This window comes from Podarcis vaucheri (assembly GCF_965113315.1).
Source record: "Podarcis vaucheri genome assembly, chromosome: 15".
In the NCBI taxonomy this organism is placed as follows: Eukaryota; Metazoa; Chordata; class Lepidosauria; order Squamata; family Lacertidae; genus Podarcis; species Podarcis vaucheri.
The window spans coordinates 30099729-30117533 of NC_138753.1; the positions used below are offsets into that span (position 1 = coordinate 30099729).

The following is a 17805-nucleotide window of genomic DNA, read 5'->3' on the forward strand; positions in this document are numbered from 1 at the left end:
TTAAACAGTTTCAGCGTCCCTTTGAAAGAAGCGGGCTCTAGGCGAAAAAACAGCGCCAGACACACCCACCCACAAAAAACCCCACCTTTTTTGTTTCCCCATTTAGGCTCTACACAATTTTGGACTCTCCTTTGCAGGCGGCTGCCAAATACAAGAGCATCGCAGCATTATTTTGAATGCCCTCTTTTCTTGGGGGGGGGGGAGAGAAATCACCCCCTGCAGTGTGGACCTTGCCCACCCGCATCTGTGCCGCCGAATGACGCCAGGCTGGTTAAATTGTAGTATTTTCACTGTAACTTCCTCCAGATTCAGCTGATCAAGGAGTGTGATTTAATGAATGCCCCCCCCCAAATCAGTTTTGTTGCCTCAAGGGTAGTGTGCCTGCACAGCTAGCTCACAAGCTCCCCGAGAGACAGTGTGGGTGCAGCAGACATCAGACACTTGCTCTTATCGTGCACCTTAAGCTCCCTTGCAGGGCCATTGTGAAGTGAAAATGAGAGTGAGATGCAGTGAGCCCTGAAAGAGGGGCAGGAGAAAAGGTTGACAGACACAGAAAGCAAAGCAGCCACCTCTTCCCTTCACTGGAAAGATCAAGCCCTCACAAGGTGACCACTCTGGGGCATGAAAGGAGTGGGGCAGCAGGCTCCCCCATGGAGGCTCACCTGGGGCCTGCCTTAATGCCAGACCTCTTTTCACTTGCCCTGGCTTTTATACTGCTTGGTCCGTTGAAAACTCAGCTGGCTACTTGGTGTGCTTTTAAAGTTTTTTCAGCGGGTGGCACTGTGGGTTAAACCACAGAGCCTAGGACTTGCCGATCAGAAGGTTGGCGGTTCGAATCCCCATGACAGAGTGCGCTCCTGTTGCTCAGTCCCTGCTCCTACCAACCTAGCAGTTCAAAAGCATGTCAAAGTGCAAGTAGATAAATAGGTACCGCTCCGGCGGGAAGGTAAATGGCGTTTCCGTGTGCTGCTCTGGTTAGCCAGAAGCGGCTTAGTCATGCTGGCCACATGACCCGGAAGCTGTACACCGGCCAATAAAGTGAGATGAGTGCCTCAACCCCAGAGTCGGTCACGATTGGACCTAATGGTCAGGGGTCCCTTTACCTTTTTAAGCCTCTCTGGAAACCTGCTGAAGATGGTGCCTGATGTTGGTGGTGGCATAAATAAAAAAGAAACAGTGCTTGGGAGAAAGAGAAGGTACCTCAAAAGAAGAACTGGAGAAGCCCAGTGCCTTGGATGGCCTGGACAAGCCGGCAGAAACTGAAGCCAAATCACCCCTGAAAAGCAAGAGTCCGCAGGCTAGTAGTAGCACAAGCCACCAGTTGTCTCTCCAGGAGGAAATTCTTGGCACAAGGTCTCCCCGCTGCTGCATGGACTGGGCCCAGCCTTTCCTTAAAATGGAGTAACGACCTCATTGGCGGAGGCTGCTATCGGTTAGAAAGCATCTCCCACCCACCCCCAGGTTGGACAAAGGGACAGGAGAGATCCAAAGGCCAGGTTGTACCCCAGCTATGACTAAAAAGGGCCAGAGTGAAACCCCAAGACCCCTTTCTTCAAATCTCTGGGTGCATCGGCCCCTGGGAGTTTCTGCCCCCTGCCAGGATCCTATTTTTGGTCAGGGTGCACCTCAGCCTCCTGAGCTGCGATTTGGGATGAGCCTTCAAAGGACGTGGCAATGATGTGCTTTGAACTAGGGCAGCCTTGGGATTTACTAGCATGGGAAATATAGGGCAGCTGCAGGGTCCTTTGAAGGGTGATGGGCTGCTCCGGCTTCTCGCTGCTGCTGCTGCTGCCTCCGTCCCTCCCACATGTGAGACCACAGTTTAGCAGCACAATGGGGGGGGGGAGGAGAGGGGGGAGGCATCTATAAGAGCACATCTGTGTCTGTAGTCTGCTCGCTCTCTCCAGCCAGGCACAACAGGCTTCGGCCCACGCCTTGCGAAAGCATTTGTGTGTGTGTGTGTGGCTGGGATTGACTCAGTCATGGAGAGAAGTAGCTCAGCTATTTTCCTCTCTCTGCCCAGGGGAGTCCTCGGGGCAATTAATTTTTAAAATATTTTTAATGGGATTCTTTTTCCAGGGTCTGGGCGGGCAGGGGGTGGGAAAGAGAGTGATTCAGGCAGGAAACATGGAGTCTCTTGGAAAATCTGACACTGTGATCTTTGTATGAAAGGGCTGGCTGCTGCTGCACCCGGTGGTGTGTGGAGGAGCTCCCTAGAAAATGTGTGTGTTTAGGGCGGCGGAGGCGGGGGGAGTCCTTAAGGAGGTCACTAGTTCCAGATCCCCATTCTTTGCTCTGCAGAATGCAACAATTCGCTTAACAGTTTCTTCAGTCCACAACAAAGCAGACACCGACCCCATCCCGAAGAGAAAATGACAACAGGGAGGAGGAAATAAGGGACTGAATATTGGAGAAAGGGAATGGCAGTGCTATATCTAGGGGCTGGAACCAGCATGTGCTTAATGCCCAGATGTGGGTGCAAAATGGGAGCCTGTGTGTTAGCACCTTTCTGATGTAGGCATGTGGTTTTGCAGCCCCCTTTCAGGCAGGTGAGACCTCCTGGGGAGGCACCAAAGCTCTCCACTGTGGTCCAAGGCCAATGCAAAGAGTATGTTGGTTTGGTGTAATTATTATTAAATAACAAAGCCCCCAAGAGCAGGAAATTCTGTGTGCAATGCTATAATGCATCCTGAACATCAGTTCAAAAACCAAATTGGGGCCATTGCATTACTAGGCACAAAGAGTGCATACTGTTTTGTGGTATTTTGGTGGGCCTAAACATTATTTTTTAATTTTCTTATGGACCAATACGACTATGCTTTACTTTTTATGTGACCTGAACATGTCACTCGATGTGTCAAATAAATACTTTAAATCTCAAATTAGTCAGCCACCGTTAACTTGCAACATCAGGTTAGATCACCATCATCAATAGCTGAAGAAAGCTGTTGCACTCTTGTCCTGCTTTTAGGCTTCCCACAAACATTTACTTGGTCACTGGGAGGAAGAAGGTGCTTAACTGGCTGTTCTAACCCAACAGGGCTGTTCTTAAAGAGGGAAATGAATCTCCAAGGGCCACAGCTGAACACCTGATTTGCATGCAGAATGTCCCTGGTTCAATCCCCAATGACATTTCCACATAGGACTGGGAGAGACTCCATCTGAATTCCTAGAGAGCCTCTTCCTGCCAGGCAGTGTTAAAAAGCCTGAATTAGATTGACTTAAATGGGCAGACTTCTCCATGGAACTGCTGTGGGTGACTAGTACTGGTGACAGACATGCTGTCAATTTCCTGGCAAGTGTTCTGGGAGATGGAGAATGAAGTCAGGGAGGAAGTGGTGTACTAATGGGCAAATTGAACGAATTTCACTCAAGTAAGACTGGGCTCATGTATGCTCCGCTCACAACAAAAAGGTCTGTAGATACAGTACCCTAAATGATTGCCCTAGAACAGCTGGTCAAGGAACCAACCAGAGAGGAGATGACCGTGGACATAATGCTGGGAATGCTAACTTAGTGGTACCAAGGAGGACTTGGAGAAAGATGTAAGTGGGCAGTTTCCAAGAAAGTACAGTCACATTTGACTTCAAAAGAGGAAACTTCTGAAGAATGAGGCGATGGGTTAAAAAGGAAGTTTGCAAGGGAAAGTCAAAAGTCTCATTAACCTTTGTCAGTAAGCACATGAAGAAGGGTGTTTTGGCAGAGAGTACATCCTTAGACTTTCAAAAAGCATTTGATAAAAATCCCTCACCAAATATTCCCAAGTAAGCATAGCAGTTATGGAATAAGATCCTCTTATGGATCAGAAACTGGTTAAGAAACAGGAAGAAAAAGAATAAAATTGCAGTTTTCCTGATAGAGGGGAGCAAGAAATGGGGTGCCCCAAAAAACTGTATTGGGACCTATGTTTTTGAACTTGTTTATCAATCACCCGGATTTAGGAGTGAGCAGTCAGATAGCCAGTTTGTTGATAACACCAAATTGTTAAGTATTTTTTATCTTTCATTTTCCATCATGTATGGCTTCAAATAAGTTTCCATATGGCAAGCCATATAGTAAAACAAAATAGGCTGGCAAGAACAAAAAGGGATTGCAAGGAGCTCCATGAGGATCTTTCCAAATTGGATGACTGGGCGTTGAAATAGCAAATCCACTTCCATGTAGGCAAGTCTAAAGGGATGCATTATGGGGCAAAAAGTCCTCAGTTTACTTACACACTAATGGGATCTGAACTGCTAGTGACTGTCGGGAAAAGCAGTCTTGCAGTCACAGTAGACAGTGCAATGAAAACTTCAACCCAGTGTGTGGCACCTGTGAGAAAGGTGCACAACTGGTGCCTCTCTCTGAACCTGGTATCTGAGCCGGACTTTCTGCTGGCTCTTGCACTGTACCCACCCAGCCAGGAATTCTGTGCAAGTTCACAACAGATAACACAGGTGAAAGCATCACTAAAGATCAAGCACCAGGGAATTCTGAAATTCCCCTAATCCATCTTCCCATTCCCTGTCCTCCAGCTGCATAGCTGCTGTAGGTTGTAGATTGCAGACAGCCCAGTCCTACTGTAAAACTGCCTCCAAACCAGCTGCCTCCCTCCTGCCAGTATCTGCACCATTGACTGGGACGTGTCATGCCCTTCCACTCTGGGTGTAATCGCCCAAGTGTACTCCATCCTACTTTGCCAGGTGGGACCAGCACCTGGACATTAGGGACCACACACCTAGAAGATATCCCAGGCCTCCAGGATGCAGCCTCAGTCCTTTTCCCTTCCTTTGGGAGTAGAAAGAGTAACATCATAGCAGCATCTCAAGCATCTGCAAAGCAGTCAAGGGAAGGAAATACTGGCGAGTGGACACATTCAGCAAACCAGTTTCCACCCACCAGTGATGTTTGGGAGTGGATCCCAAGGGGGCCAGTTTGTAGAGTGAAGGCAAGGGCCTGGTCTGGAAGACCCCAGCTGGGAGAAAAGCTCTGGTCCTCTCCAGAGTCAGTTAGGAGTCTACTATCAAGGTAGCTGCAGAACCACGCAGGCTTTCCCAGTCTGCCTGGAGCCACCAAGTGAGTGTTGCAGAACTGCCAGTTTCACGGCCTCCCAGCAAATGCTAGCTTGGCATCTGCCAAGGAACAGCCCCCTCCTCCCCTGCCGTGTCCCTGGCAGCCCCAGGGACAAGGACAGGCAGACGAGCAACAGCTTTTCTCTCCGCCCCCCCCCTTTCTCTTGATCTGTGCAGAGAAAGAGTGTAGCAAAGCGCTATCCAGCAGCCGGCCCAAACTTGGGAGGCTAAAGACATTCTTTCCCTCTCCGAGCTTGGACTTGTCACTGTTCCTATTTTGTTGAATTTCCCTTTGTTTGTGCCAGCAAGAGCCTGCCTGCTTGCCTGCCAAGGACAAAAAGCCACAGAGAAGAGAGATTTGCTGCAGTGCCAGCATCTTGGTGCGGCCCCATCAGTGAACCTTCCTCAGCAACAGCAGTGCACACTTTTTGGGGGTCCCAGTGGATGCTCCAGACCCCCCAGGAAGGGGGTTCCCCAAGTCCCCCTTGGGGCACTGCCTGGCCTGGAGTCCACCAGCCACCCACTTTCCTCAAGCGTCCCTCTGCACAGACAGTCTCGGCCATTGTTTGTGCCGCCCACGTGCCAGCGCTGCAGCTGTCAGGAAGGACCTTTGATATCTGACAGCAGTCTAATCCTTGCTAAGGAGGGGCCTCGTCTGACAGCAGCCCCTCCCCACAGCTTCCTCAGGCCAGGCCAAAGGCAGAACTCAGCAAACCATCAGGCAGAGCGGAGCCAAAATTCATTTGCAGATGATGAAAAACCACACCGGCAGCAGATTGATTCACTGCTGTCCTCCCTGGGTGTAGGCCCCAAGCGACTCAGCCTTGCCTCAGAAACAACTACCAGGACAGCCAAACTGAAAGAGTGCCTGACCAGCAGCCACCTATGGCACAGCTGTCAACTTTCCCCATTTTTTAAGGGAAATTCCCTTATTCCGAATAGGATTCCTCGCAATAAAAGGGAAAAGTTGACAGCTATGACTATGCTGGAGTCAGGCCTGGCTGTCCACAGGCCAGGGACCTACGTAGGCCGCAGCAGGCGTTGCATGGCCAAGCTAAACTCTAGTAAGGTAAAAGCAAAGTGAGTTCCACAGCCCCTACCAGAATTCAGCATGCTGCCCCCACCCTTCTTCTCCCTTCCTCCAAGGCTGATCCTCAAAAGAATGTGGGCACGTGTTTTATCTTCTGTAAACCACTTGAGAGTTTTTGTTTTGTTTTTACATTAAGAAAACAAATAAAATGTTTGCAATCCTGGATCCTCTAATAACCCTTTGGACCTGCAGGACATCCTATGGGTCTGCAGGTCCCTGCCCCACAACTCCAGGCACCCCCTGCATCCAAGGAGCCGCTGCCTCTGCTCATCAGCTGCCATGACCCCTACCTGGGAGAGGGGGAGAACAAAACCACATCCCATTGCAGCCCTCCCAAGGGAGTTTCAGGAGTCCCACCCACTGGCTTCATTTTGGGACAAGGCGAAAACATTTGTTGCTTTCCCAGGCCTTTGGAAATGTAATCAGCTTCCTTGCCAACAAAGCTACTCTGTATATGTGGTTGACAGAGGTTGTTAGAGTCATTTTTTTTATTGTCGGGCTAGAGTGTTAAGTAGCTGTTTGCTCCCACCAGTAGAAAGGGAACAAGGAAAACCACCAACCCATCAGCCTCCTTACCTTGAGAAAGGCGTGTGGGGCGTGTGACTGCCAAGCCATCTATGGCACACGGGTTGCCACAGGGGTGCAGAGTGAGAGTCCCGTGCGTGTTCTCGATGAAGCAGTGCTTGGGTGCCACGCCGGCCCCCTGCAGCACAATGTCCCCGGCGGCTGAGCCCAGCATGGTTTTGCCTGCAAGGAGACACAGGCAGATGCTCAGCAGGGCAGGATATGGGGCAGCCACTGCCCCCCAAGCGGCTCTTCTGCCTGGCTAGCTACCAGCAGGAGAAGCAGGTGCCCCCTCTCACCTAGGGAGCTTGACAGCCAGGGGCCTGAGAGTAGCCAAGGCTGCCCAAAAGAGATTCCTAAACTGGATGTGCCAGCGCATCAAGGTTGGAGAGATTCTGCTGGGCCACCTTTCCTGGCTGATGCCCTGATATTGTCCTCTGCATAGGAAGGGGCTTCCCAACCAGCTCTGCAGGTACTTACCTTCTTCCAGAGGCAGGAGAGTGATGGCAGTGCTGAGGCGTCCGCTGCCCAGGCTCACCAGATGTGGCTTTTCAGTCTGCACTTTCAGGCCTTTGCCTGTCTCGGTCAGGTCTAGAAGACTGTTCTGCAGGGTGGAGAATAGCTTTAACTGGCTGCAGCTCCTCTGGAGCCTCCATCTTCACCCACCACCGCGAGATGTGGGTCTAAGGGAATGGGGTGGATGGCCAAGGCATGAGGCTGGCTGAGATTCGGGAGAAGGTGGGAGAGGAAGGAAGAGAACTGCCCCAGTTGCAGGCAGTATCCAGGGTCTGTAGCTCACTCTAATAGGATCACAGAGCAAGCCAATTAACCCTAAGGGATTTAGGGCCAATCCTCCTAATTGGACAATAACCGGAGCTGAGGAGCAGGGAGCAGCCCTGCTCTGTTGAAGCCCAGAAGGCTGATGAGCCAAGGAGAGGAGGAGGCCATTGGTACTGCAGTGGAGAAGCATCTCCTGGTCATTTGGGGCTGATGCACACAAAGGTTGCAGCCCCTGTGCCTGCTTCAGGGTGGTACCCCTTGTGGGGAGAGACCCTAATAAAACCAATAATAGCACAGCACTTAGTTACAATACAGAACTAGGGAAGGTCTTCAACCGTTGCCAAAAGATAACAAAGCTGAATCCAGGCCGACTCCATAAATAAGGGGCCAGCACCGAAAAGGCCCTGTATTGCCCTTCCTAGGTTCTCTCACTGGCCTGAGGGTGAGAACCCCGCTTTGTTTGCAAGTATTTTCATTCACAATATTCCAAGTTGCTGTTTTTTCCATTCACAACATCAGCTCACCTGTAGACGCGCCTGCACTCGACCAGCTGGGCTGGCCACATTGCGGTTACAGGTCTCCATGGCAACAGTCCCCTTAAAGGAAAAGGGAAGGTCAAAAATCCTAGCCCAGAAGATGACCCAAAGTTCCACCTAGGAGATCAATCCCCCCCCACAACACATCTTGAGTGACCATCTTGTTTTGACTTCTGCATCAAAGCCACTTTGAATAGTGCAGAAGCAGGTGATTAAAATAAAATCTAGGTTTCTCAGACCCATATGTTGAATCTGGGATTAACCAAGAATAATCCCTTGCCCCCCCATCTACCCTACCTTCACCACCCAACTGTGTCTGCACACACACACACCCCAATCCCCTCATCTCTCATCCCATCTGAAATCCAGACTGTAAACAGACCTACTGGGCCCTCTGGCATGATTACTTGAAAGACATGGAAGAGTGTACATGAAAAGCAGCAATATCACACTGACAACATGTTTAATGCCCTCACAGCTCCAGCGATTCTACTACATTGTCCCTTTTCTGGTTTTTTCTCTCTCTATCAGCTGCACCTCAGATCTCTGCACCCCCAGCCCCCTTCTTGGGAGGCCACCATGACAACCACAGTACGCCACCTCAGGCCGTGTCCCAACACTGCCCTACCTTGGAGGAGCCACCTGGGCCACCTGAGAGGCAAAGCAGTCGTGCACCACTGGCACAGGTCAGGAGCCCCCAACCCACAGCCCCCTCTGCGGCAGGGCAGAAGCACATGCCTGCCTCTGCCTTGAACTCTCCCTCCCTCCCTTTCCCACCTCCCTGAAACGAACACAGGTCCTCCCAAGGGGATGCAAGAGTTCTTCATCAGCAGAAAAGGCAGCCAGAAGTCTTGGCTTTTTGCCTTTCTTTCTCCTCAAGTCTGAGGGAGGGGATACCTCCTCAGGAACTGCCTTGGTGAGGGTGGGGGGGTGGTCTCCCTGTTCCCTTGCCTTCCCCTCTCTCCTCCAGAGCTGCTCCAGCAGGTCACAAGCCCTGACAAGCAGCCTCTGTTCTGGAGAAGGGAGGGAGGCTGGACACCCCACCTTGCCAGCAGCGACAAGGCGGCTTTCTTCTCCGTGAAGAGGTCAGAGAATGAGGCGCTTGTGTGGCTGGGAGTGGCCGGGCAGCAAATGCCAAAGGGTCGGAGCTCCAGAAAAAAGTGGGCCCGGGACGGCTGCGAGCCTCCTCTTGGGCCTGGGGACCGAGCGAGTTGCGGGGGCTCCTAGCCGGACCACACACACAAACCACACAGAGAGAAAACAGAGAGGAAGAAAAAAGGTCCTCCGAGGGAAGGGGAAGGAAGGGAGAAAGGGCAAACCTGCCTGTGAGACCCAGCTGTGATGTGGCCCCTTCCAGAAGAAGCTGACAGACCTCCTTGTGGGCCACTCCCTTCCCAGGCAAGGCTGCTTTTGGCCTGTCCTCTCCCCCCGAGGAAAGAGCCTGGGAAAGTTGGGGGCGGCAGCCCTGGTCTTGAGCTGGGCCAAGGCCTGGCCGCCCACAACGGCTGGATTGCCAAAAAGCCTGTGATGACACAAGATCAGGGTGACCAGCTCCACACACCACCCACACACATTGAGTTGGACCAGAGTGAGAACTGTTCTGCCCATCCACACCCCTCCAGTCCTCATGCAGGAGAGTCCGCCACAAGGAGAAGGAGGGAGAGCCAGTGGTGGGGCGCAGATGGCACTGGCAAGGCTTGCCCAAGCTAAAGAGGGCTTGTCAAAGAGCCACACAGCAGCAGAGCCTTCCCCACAGTGCCAAGAGGAATGTGTGCATCCTCCACAGTCCAGGCCTATAGGCAAAGAGGGTCCCCAAAGGCCTCCAGGCCCCCCTCAAGCAAGGGAGACTCACCTCAAAAGTCATCCAAGACAACCATCCTGACTCCTGGAGGGCCACCCGAAAGCTTTGCCGTTCCCACAGCTGGCAAGAGGCTCTGGAGGCCAGTTCCCTTTGCAATCCTGAGTCACCAGGAGGAAGCAGCCTTTCCTGTCCCATCCACAGGCGAAGAGGGGAGGCCCAGCCCAGGCCACAGGTTGCCAAGGCAACAGCGGACAATAACAGGGGCAACAGCCACTTCCCCTTGGAAAACAAACCAAGAGCTAGATCTATCCACCAGGCACACTGGCTCAGGAGTCCCCCTCCCCAGTTCCCCAAGAGGCAGAGGTCTCCTTTCAGCTCCCGTGTCCCCAAATAAGTTAGGCAGCAACCTGGCAGCTGCAGCCCCAAAAGCAACCATGGAAGCCCACCAATGCTCACTGCCGCATGGGATGCTCACAGCCATGTGCTTCTCCAACATTAACATTAGCAGAAGGATATTTCAGATCCTGGCTACCCAACTCAAGCTGGGGAGAGAAACCAATAAACTGGGTGAATTCAAAATTGCCACCAGATAAGCATCCAAGTACCAAGAGAGAGGTATCCCTGGATGGCTCTCTGTGGCTGCCAGAAAATGTCACGCACACACGATGCCTTCCTCATTCCCAGGACTGGCAAATCCTGATTAAATGAAGAGGGGGGATTGCCCTCCGCTCATTAAACCCTTCCAAGAGCAACAGGCTCCCTGGTTCATTTGTGAAGAAAGTCTCAGAACATTCTGGGCACCGCCCTGAGCACAAAACAGAACTGGCCCCAAGGAGGTTAGCCACAACCAGGCAAGGCAACCAGACAATTTGTCCTTTGCCTCCAAAGGGATCAGCCGTCTCAATGGTGGACCGGATGCCTTCCGCTCTGTTGCTGTAGAGAGAGAACTGAACTTAAAGATGCACTAAAAGCATTTGCTGTCCCAAGGTCTCCCAAGATCCAAAGAGAAACTCCCTGAGGATAGAGATACTATCCTTGGTGGGTCGCAAGGGCTAAGAATTACTTTTAAAAGAGGACTCCATATTCTTATTCTTTTTGTGTGTGTTTTTTTTGTAGACGCCGTTTTGTTATATTATGAAAAACTTTAATAAAAATCTCATTACAAAGAGGAACTCTCTAAGAGTCCTGCAAGTAAGAGACAGCATCCCTCCACTCATTCTCCACGAATGCCTCCTGTCACTATGACAGGCAGGAGTTCCACAGGTTCAGCCAGAACATCATAGCAAAGCCATTCTCCTGTACTGGGAGAGCATTCCCAGGGATTCTCTGCTAGGGGTGTGGGGAGGTTATGGCTGATCAGTCCTGCTGCTGCTCACTCTGGGTGCCTTGGCTTTTGGGGTGGCTTCACCCCAGTGCCTTTGGAAGACCCTCCACCTTGTCCTAAATGAGTCCAGGTGCTATCTATCCCTCGCCTTGCTCCCCACCTGGGCCTCCCACAAACCGGCAGCGCAGGCAAACAGAAAGAGGCTGTCACCGTTAAAGTCTCCAGCCGACTCCCTTGTCAGCTCAACAAAGGAAACGTGCACTTTTTAAAAAGCCAGAAAAGCATTACATTGTTTCAGGTGGGGAGAGCGACGCACACGGCTTAATCCTGTCCACAAGCCATATTCGATGACCCAGATCTTTTGTCCCTAAGTCTCCACCGGAACTGTTGGAGGAGATCTGTACTCATAACGTCCCTTTAGGGCGCTCGCTCGGGATTCTGGCACAGGATACAGGAACCCTCTTTTCTGCTCCCCAGCAGCGCGGGGAGGGGGCTGCATGCGGCTGCCAGTCTCCCCTCCTGCCAAGACGCCGCAGGTCCCCCTTCTCCTTCTCTCCCGTCCCGAAGACTCGCTCGCTGCGCGGATTAGGGAACAGAAATGCCAAAAATGTGTGGAATGCGCCACGTCCGTCCAGGCAAGGAGGCGGGCAGGCGAGCTCCCCCCCCCCACCGGTGCCCCCTTCAGGTGCCATCCAGGAAGGAGCTCCCTTGGAGATAGACAAGAGAGGAGTCGAGCCAATCGCCTATAAGGGAGGGGGCACCGCTGGCTACATGGACATCTCGCCCCCACCCAACACTCGTATATACCTAGACACGAATACGAACAATAGCTGGGGGGAGAGGGGAAGATTGGGGGGGGGGTTCGAAGGGGCGAGGGAACCGCCCCAAGCCCAGGAAAGAGCCCCCCTCCCCATCCCAGTTCCATCCCCGGCAGGTGCGTCCCGTCCAAAGAAGGGAATTATCCTTCGCCGCCCCGTCCCGCTTACCTGGCTGGTGGCCCCGACGGGGCGCCTCCACCTGCGGAGCCCGCTCGCTCGCGATGCCTCCGAGCGGAGCGCTGGAACCCGCGTCTCCTCCTCGCCCAGACCGGACTCCTCTTTCCTCGGCGAGGGGCCGCCCCTCCGCCTCAGCCCGAGGAGGAGGGCGAGCCGGAGGAGCCCCCGCCCCTTCTCCCCGGGCCTGGCCTTTGTTCGCCGCCCTTCCTGGGGCGCTCTGTGCCAGGCTGGGATGAGCCGCTGCCCGGCGCGTGACCTGCCTGGCACGCCGGATGCCGCCCGCCCGGGGACTGGCAGTGCCCCCCGGCTTGTGCCCGAGGAGGAGGAGGAGGAGCAGGCAGGGCTGGAAACCGGAGAGGCGCTGCTCGCTGGCTGCAACCCGAGCCGCCGCCGCCGCCGCTGCAGGAGAGCCTGAACAAAGGGCTGGATCAAGAGAGGTGCCGGGGCGCAACTGGCTGGCTGGCTGGCTGCGCCTGACTTCGACGCCCCGTCTGGTCCCTTGGCAGCGGCACGTGCTCCGAGGGAGAGTGGCCTCCTCCTTCTCGGGAGTACGGAGGAGACGGGAGATCTCCTGGTCGCAATGGAGGGAGACTGCAGCTTAGTGGCACCAGCTGCTTGACATGCAAAGGTGACAGATTCAGTCTGCACTTCCAGCGAGGGCTGGGAATGCCCCTGCGGCTGAAATCCTGGAAAGCTGCAGCCTGTCTGTGTGGACAGTACTGAGCTAGATGGAACTAACGGGCAAGGCAGTTCCCTCTCTCAGTCTTGCTGCCCTGGGTGCAACACCCAGTGGAGGTAGAGGACAAAGACTCCTTTGCCCTAGTAAGCAGCCGGTACCCAGAGGTATTTTCCTGCAGGAGGTGAGATTGCTGGAAAAGAGGATGCAGCAGCGCAGCTGAGTCCACGTGGACCTGCTCTTGTGGTCCTTCCTGAACCACCTGCTGTCTGACCTTCCACAGGTGGGGAAAGAAACAGGAAGTCCCCTCCTTTTGGTGTCTGGGCACTGGGAGGCAACACAACAGCTCTGTCTGGACTCTCCCAGCTGCCTGATTCAGAAAGAAAGGTATGGAGGAAAGAAGAGGAGCAGGAAAGGAAGCGTGAGGACCAGAAAATGTCTCGAGGCAGAATCTGGGCCAGAGACAGTCCCAGGGATTTTCCTAGCCCAGCTTCCTGTACTGAGTCATGGGCTGGGGGGAGCCAGGCCAGGCAGGGGCAGCTAAGACATCCTTCTGGGTCCCAGATCCACCACAGGTGACATTGTGGCCCACCCACCACCTTGTGTGGAGCTGGCAATCATTCGGCGTGGAGGAGGAGGAGGCGATGGAGATAATGAGTTGCCGGCCACATTCCCCCTTTTTCCCACAGTCCAAATATGCTGGCGGAGACCCTGCAACATCTGGAGTCCATCAACCCCCTCCCTGCTCTGTGTTACACAACGGGCTGCACAGCTGTTCAAAAGAGTGACTTCCAGAGGCCCAGAGCACATCAGGGAGCAGCAGCCCCCACAGGACTTCCAGGAAAGGGACAAAGCTACAGCCACAGCCGGCAAAAGAAGACCCCCATCCCCCTCAACTGGGATATCTTCCTGAGTGTCAGGTAGAGCCAGTGTGGTGCAGTGGTCAGAATGTCAGACTAGAACCTGGGAGACCAGGGTTCAAATCCCCACTTAACCAAGAAGTTCACTGGCGGTGTCCTTGGGCCAGTTACTGCCTCTCAGGCTAACCTACCTCACAGGGTTGTTGTGGGGATTAAATGGGGAAGGGAAGAACCATACATGTCACCTCCTAGGGCTCCTAGGAGAAAAAGCTGGGATATACCGTATTTTTTTTGCTCTATAAGACGCACCAGACCACAAGGCGCACCTAGTTTTTGGAGGAGGAAAAATAAAAAAATAAAAAATATTCTGAATCTCAGAAGCCAGAACAGCAAGAGGGATCTCTGCGCAGCAATCCCTCTTGCTGTTCTGGCTTCTGGGATAGCTGCACAGCCTGCATTCACTCCATAAGATGCACACACCTTTCCTCTTACTTTTTAGGATGGAAAAAGTGAGTCACATAGAGCAAAAAATACGGTAAATCTTCAGATGGAAGATGGAGCAAGTTTGTTTTCTGCTACTCCAGAGGGTAGGACCCAAACCAATGGATTCAAAGTATAGTGGTACCTCGGGTTAAGAACTTAATTCGTTCTGAAGGTCCGTTCTTAACCTGAAACTTTCTTAACCTGAGGTACCACTTTAGCTAATGGCCACTGTGCCGCCGCTGTGCGATTCTGTTCTCATCCTGAAGCAAAGTCCTTAACCTGAGGTACTCTTTCTGGGTTAGCGGGGTCTGTAACCTGAAGCATCTGTAACCCGAGGCACCCCTGTACAAGAAGGGAGATTCTGACCAAATATTAGGAATACCACTCTGATGGTGAGCTGTTCAGCAGTGGCGTAGACTAACTCAGAAGGTGGCGTTGGAGGTTTTCAGACAGGTTAGGTGGCTATCTGTCAGGGATTCCTTAGCTGCTTTTCGTACATTGTAGGGGGACGAACAAGATGATCCTTGCCGGCTCTTCCAACTCTACATTTCTGATTCTATGAAATGCAATAAATAAATAAACATATAGAGGCCTGGAAGGTCACACGCTGTCCCTCACCACTGCAGTATGTGTTGCACAAACCTTACAACAGCTCTGCGGGGCTGTGCAGCGCTATTTCAGCATTGCGGCAGAAGGGGCTGTGGGCAAGAACAGGACACCCCAATATCTTGGCAATTTCCCCCTGCCAGTGAACCCCCTCCCCCATTCGGAGAAAGAGCAAACAGAAGAAACAGCCCCAAATATTTCCCAGTTGAAACAAATTGGCTCACACAAGAGACCAACCTAATTATAGCTGAACATTACATCACCCCGGGAAGGGAGGTCCCTGGCGCATCTTCCTTTCCCTGCCCCCTCGAGCCCTTTTGAATAAAAAAAGGAGCCCCTGCATATTGAGAGGGAGATGCAATCCCACTGTGTGATGAATCCTTTCATCTTCCAGCATAGTTGAGTTTAAAGGGCCCGGATGCGCGCCCTGGATTCGCCTTTCCGAGGCCAGGAGGCCAGCAGCTGCAGCCTCTTGAGAGGACCAAAACAGGGGGGTGAAGACCCAGCAGAAAGGGAAATGAAAACAATAACAGGACTGCTGCTGGTTTTTCAGAGCAGAGCACAGGATCCAGCATGGAAGCTGGTTGCCTGACGTGTTGCTCCTCTTTGCAGTGAGAGAGACAGCCTCATATGAAGCTTTCTGTATTGGTGGATACAGGTGGTTTTGCTGGCACACTGACCTGTCAAGAAGCTGTAGGGATGCTCAGGCAATCCAGCTAGCAGGAGATAAACCAGGTGTCGTGAACCCCTGGCCTTCCCCATGTTGTTGGACTCCCAATTCCTACCAGCCCAAACCAGCACAACCAATGGCTAGGGATGATGTATTACAACAACATATGGGAAGTCACAGTGGAGGAGACACCTGGGAGAGACTAGTGAGCCCCCATGAAGTGAATGTAAAAGAAGAGAAGAAAGTGGCAGTTTGGAATGAGAGAATAACACAGAAGTGTGAAAGAAGGAGAAATTACAATAAATGAGTAAAACTACCATAGTTTGAGAGCCTTTGGGTTGTTAGCCAATAAATGCAAATTCTTGTTCAGGAGCTATTTTTGGACTGGTTCATAAGAGGGACAAAATTGTATTTGGGTTTTCTATTAACTTCCTTTTGTTCCAATTCTTTGGTAAACAGTGGGTTTTCCTGGAGGAGCAGCGGGACAAAAAATCTCTCTCTCAAACCTGTTATTATTGTTTGCTACAAAATGCTAGAAACTGGTACAAACAAAAGTGTGGTTGAGCCCTAAATTATATCCAATTAAACCCACTGAAATTACGGTAAGTTATTCATATCTATTATTTTTAGTGGGTTTACTCTGAATAGGAGTATTGCTGGACACAACCCCCTAGATAAGCAAATTCTTCCCAAAATGTGGAGTTGAGTCAGAATACCTCCACAGCTAATGCTTATATTCAAATGTGTAATCTACAATTCTGTAGGTGCAGCTTCCTGAAACACTTTACACATACACAGTTGAGAATGTCTGTCTGCTGTATCCATAAAATGTATTGTTTACAATTTCAAAATGCAGAAAGACAAAGCTTTACCTTTTTATATTTGGGTGCCACCCTTGTAATCAGAAATTGGGGTGAGAGTGGATGGCAGTTTCATAACCCATGGCTAGATAGATTGCAGTTCTACACAGGCTCTTTCAGGGCAATATCTCTCACCTGTGACCAACAGACTTGAAAGGTTTGCAAGCAGACCAAGAGGCTCAAGGACTACACAAGTTAATTACAGTCAAGCAGCTCGATGCTATTAAGTTTGCACCCAGAACCTTATTCCAGAGAACTGTAAATGAATACCCCAAGCTTCTTATTATAAGAAACAGTGATGCATCTTGGGGGCAGTCGTCTCCTGAAGAGCCCCCCTTAACCTCCCGTTAATATACCATTAGCGAGTAATATTCCATTTCTATTTAAATAAAACTTTAAAAGGGAGACTAGCCATTTTATCAGAGGGCAAATCCCAGTTACTACTATTTGGTAGTGATCAGGACAGTGCTCACTTATCCTTCCACTGGGTGAGGAAGAATTCAAAGATAGCAAAATACATTCGGAACTTTTTCAGATAAGCTGTGAACTCCTTTCAGAATCTTAATCAACTTTCCAAAATTCTCTTTTTCACTTAATAAATTAGCCACTTAATAGGCATAAGGCAAGTTGCATGCACATCTTACCCTTCTGAAAGGTAATTCCTTATTCATTATATTTCTTCATTATTTGGTTAGTGTGGCATGGTGTCCTATCCAGTTTTGCCTCTACCATGGAGTTTGATGGCTCTCAGTAGCAAAGGGGTGCAACAAGAGCCCCAGATTGGTCTGTTCACTGAACCTGGAATCTATGCAAATGAAGCTCTATTATATGTTACAAGTACCCAGCACCTTTTGATTTCTGGGTGCTATTCAACTGAATTGTATTCAGAGAAAACCCATTTATTTTAATGGGACTACTCAAGAGCATGACTAACAGTGGTTTGCAGCCCCATTCCAAAGCTGAGAATGAGTGTGTCTGAACTGTTATCGTGGCGCCTGGGCTCTGCAGTTTGGTCCATGATGGAAATCAGAGACACAGCCTCAGATGCCTCTGCAGTCTTAAGACAGTACTCCATTGTTTGTATTTACATATGCAAACTTTTGTCTTGTAGAACTTAAGATTTTACCAGAGACTGATATTTTGCAACAAGGACCCTCCACCCCACATTCTGTGTTTCTGCAGAAGGGCAAGGAAGTCACTTTGGCCTTGGAGGCTGGTAGCTCCCAGCCTTGCTGTTTGTCAGTGCATGGCCATACAGAGCAAGCTTCACAACTGTAGCAGAGGTAGGCAGTGTGTCTATAGATCTTACAGATACACATGTGTGTCCAGTATTGCCACTCAAACCTTGAGCAGATTCCCCGTTCCCCAAACTGAGCTGTCAACAGGAACCTAGAAACAGCTGCTTCAAATGCTCTTCCATGCCAGCTCTGTGTTTAGTTCCCCACTTATAATATTAGCTCTAAGATCAGCCCCCGTCCCATTCCAGGCAGCTACATAGCTCCACGCATC

General features: G+C 51.4%; 1 protein-coding gene across 11 annotated transcripts in view; it reads right to left on the reverse strand.

Moving 5' to 3' along the window:
• Positions 1 to 12584, reverse strand: part of PHLDB1 (pleckstrin homology like domain family B member 1) — a 44302-nt gene extending 31718 nt beyond the window's left edge. For 3 of the 11 annotated variants that reach the window (XM_082200217.1, XM_082200214.1, XM_082200209.1), the window contains exons 1-4: positions 12132 to 12584; positions 8010 to 8081; positions 7186 to 7309; positions 6718 to 6888 (exon numbers count right to left, since the gene is read on the reverse strand). In XM_082200217.1, the coding sequence (XP_082056343.1) occupies positions 6718 to 6888; positions 7186 to 7309; positions 8010 to 8069 (355 nt within the window). In that variant the 5' untranslated portion in view covers positions 8070 to 8081; positions 12132 to 12584. The remainder of the gene's footprint in view (positions 1 to 6717; positions 6889 to 7185; positions 7310 to 8009; positions 8082 to 12131) is intronic. The other 8 variants (XM_082200219.1, XM_082200220.1, XM_082200215.1 and 5 more) reach the window with 6 other exon arrangements.
• Positions 12585 to 17805: the final 5221 nt, after the last annotated feature.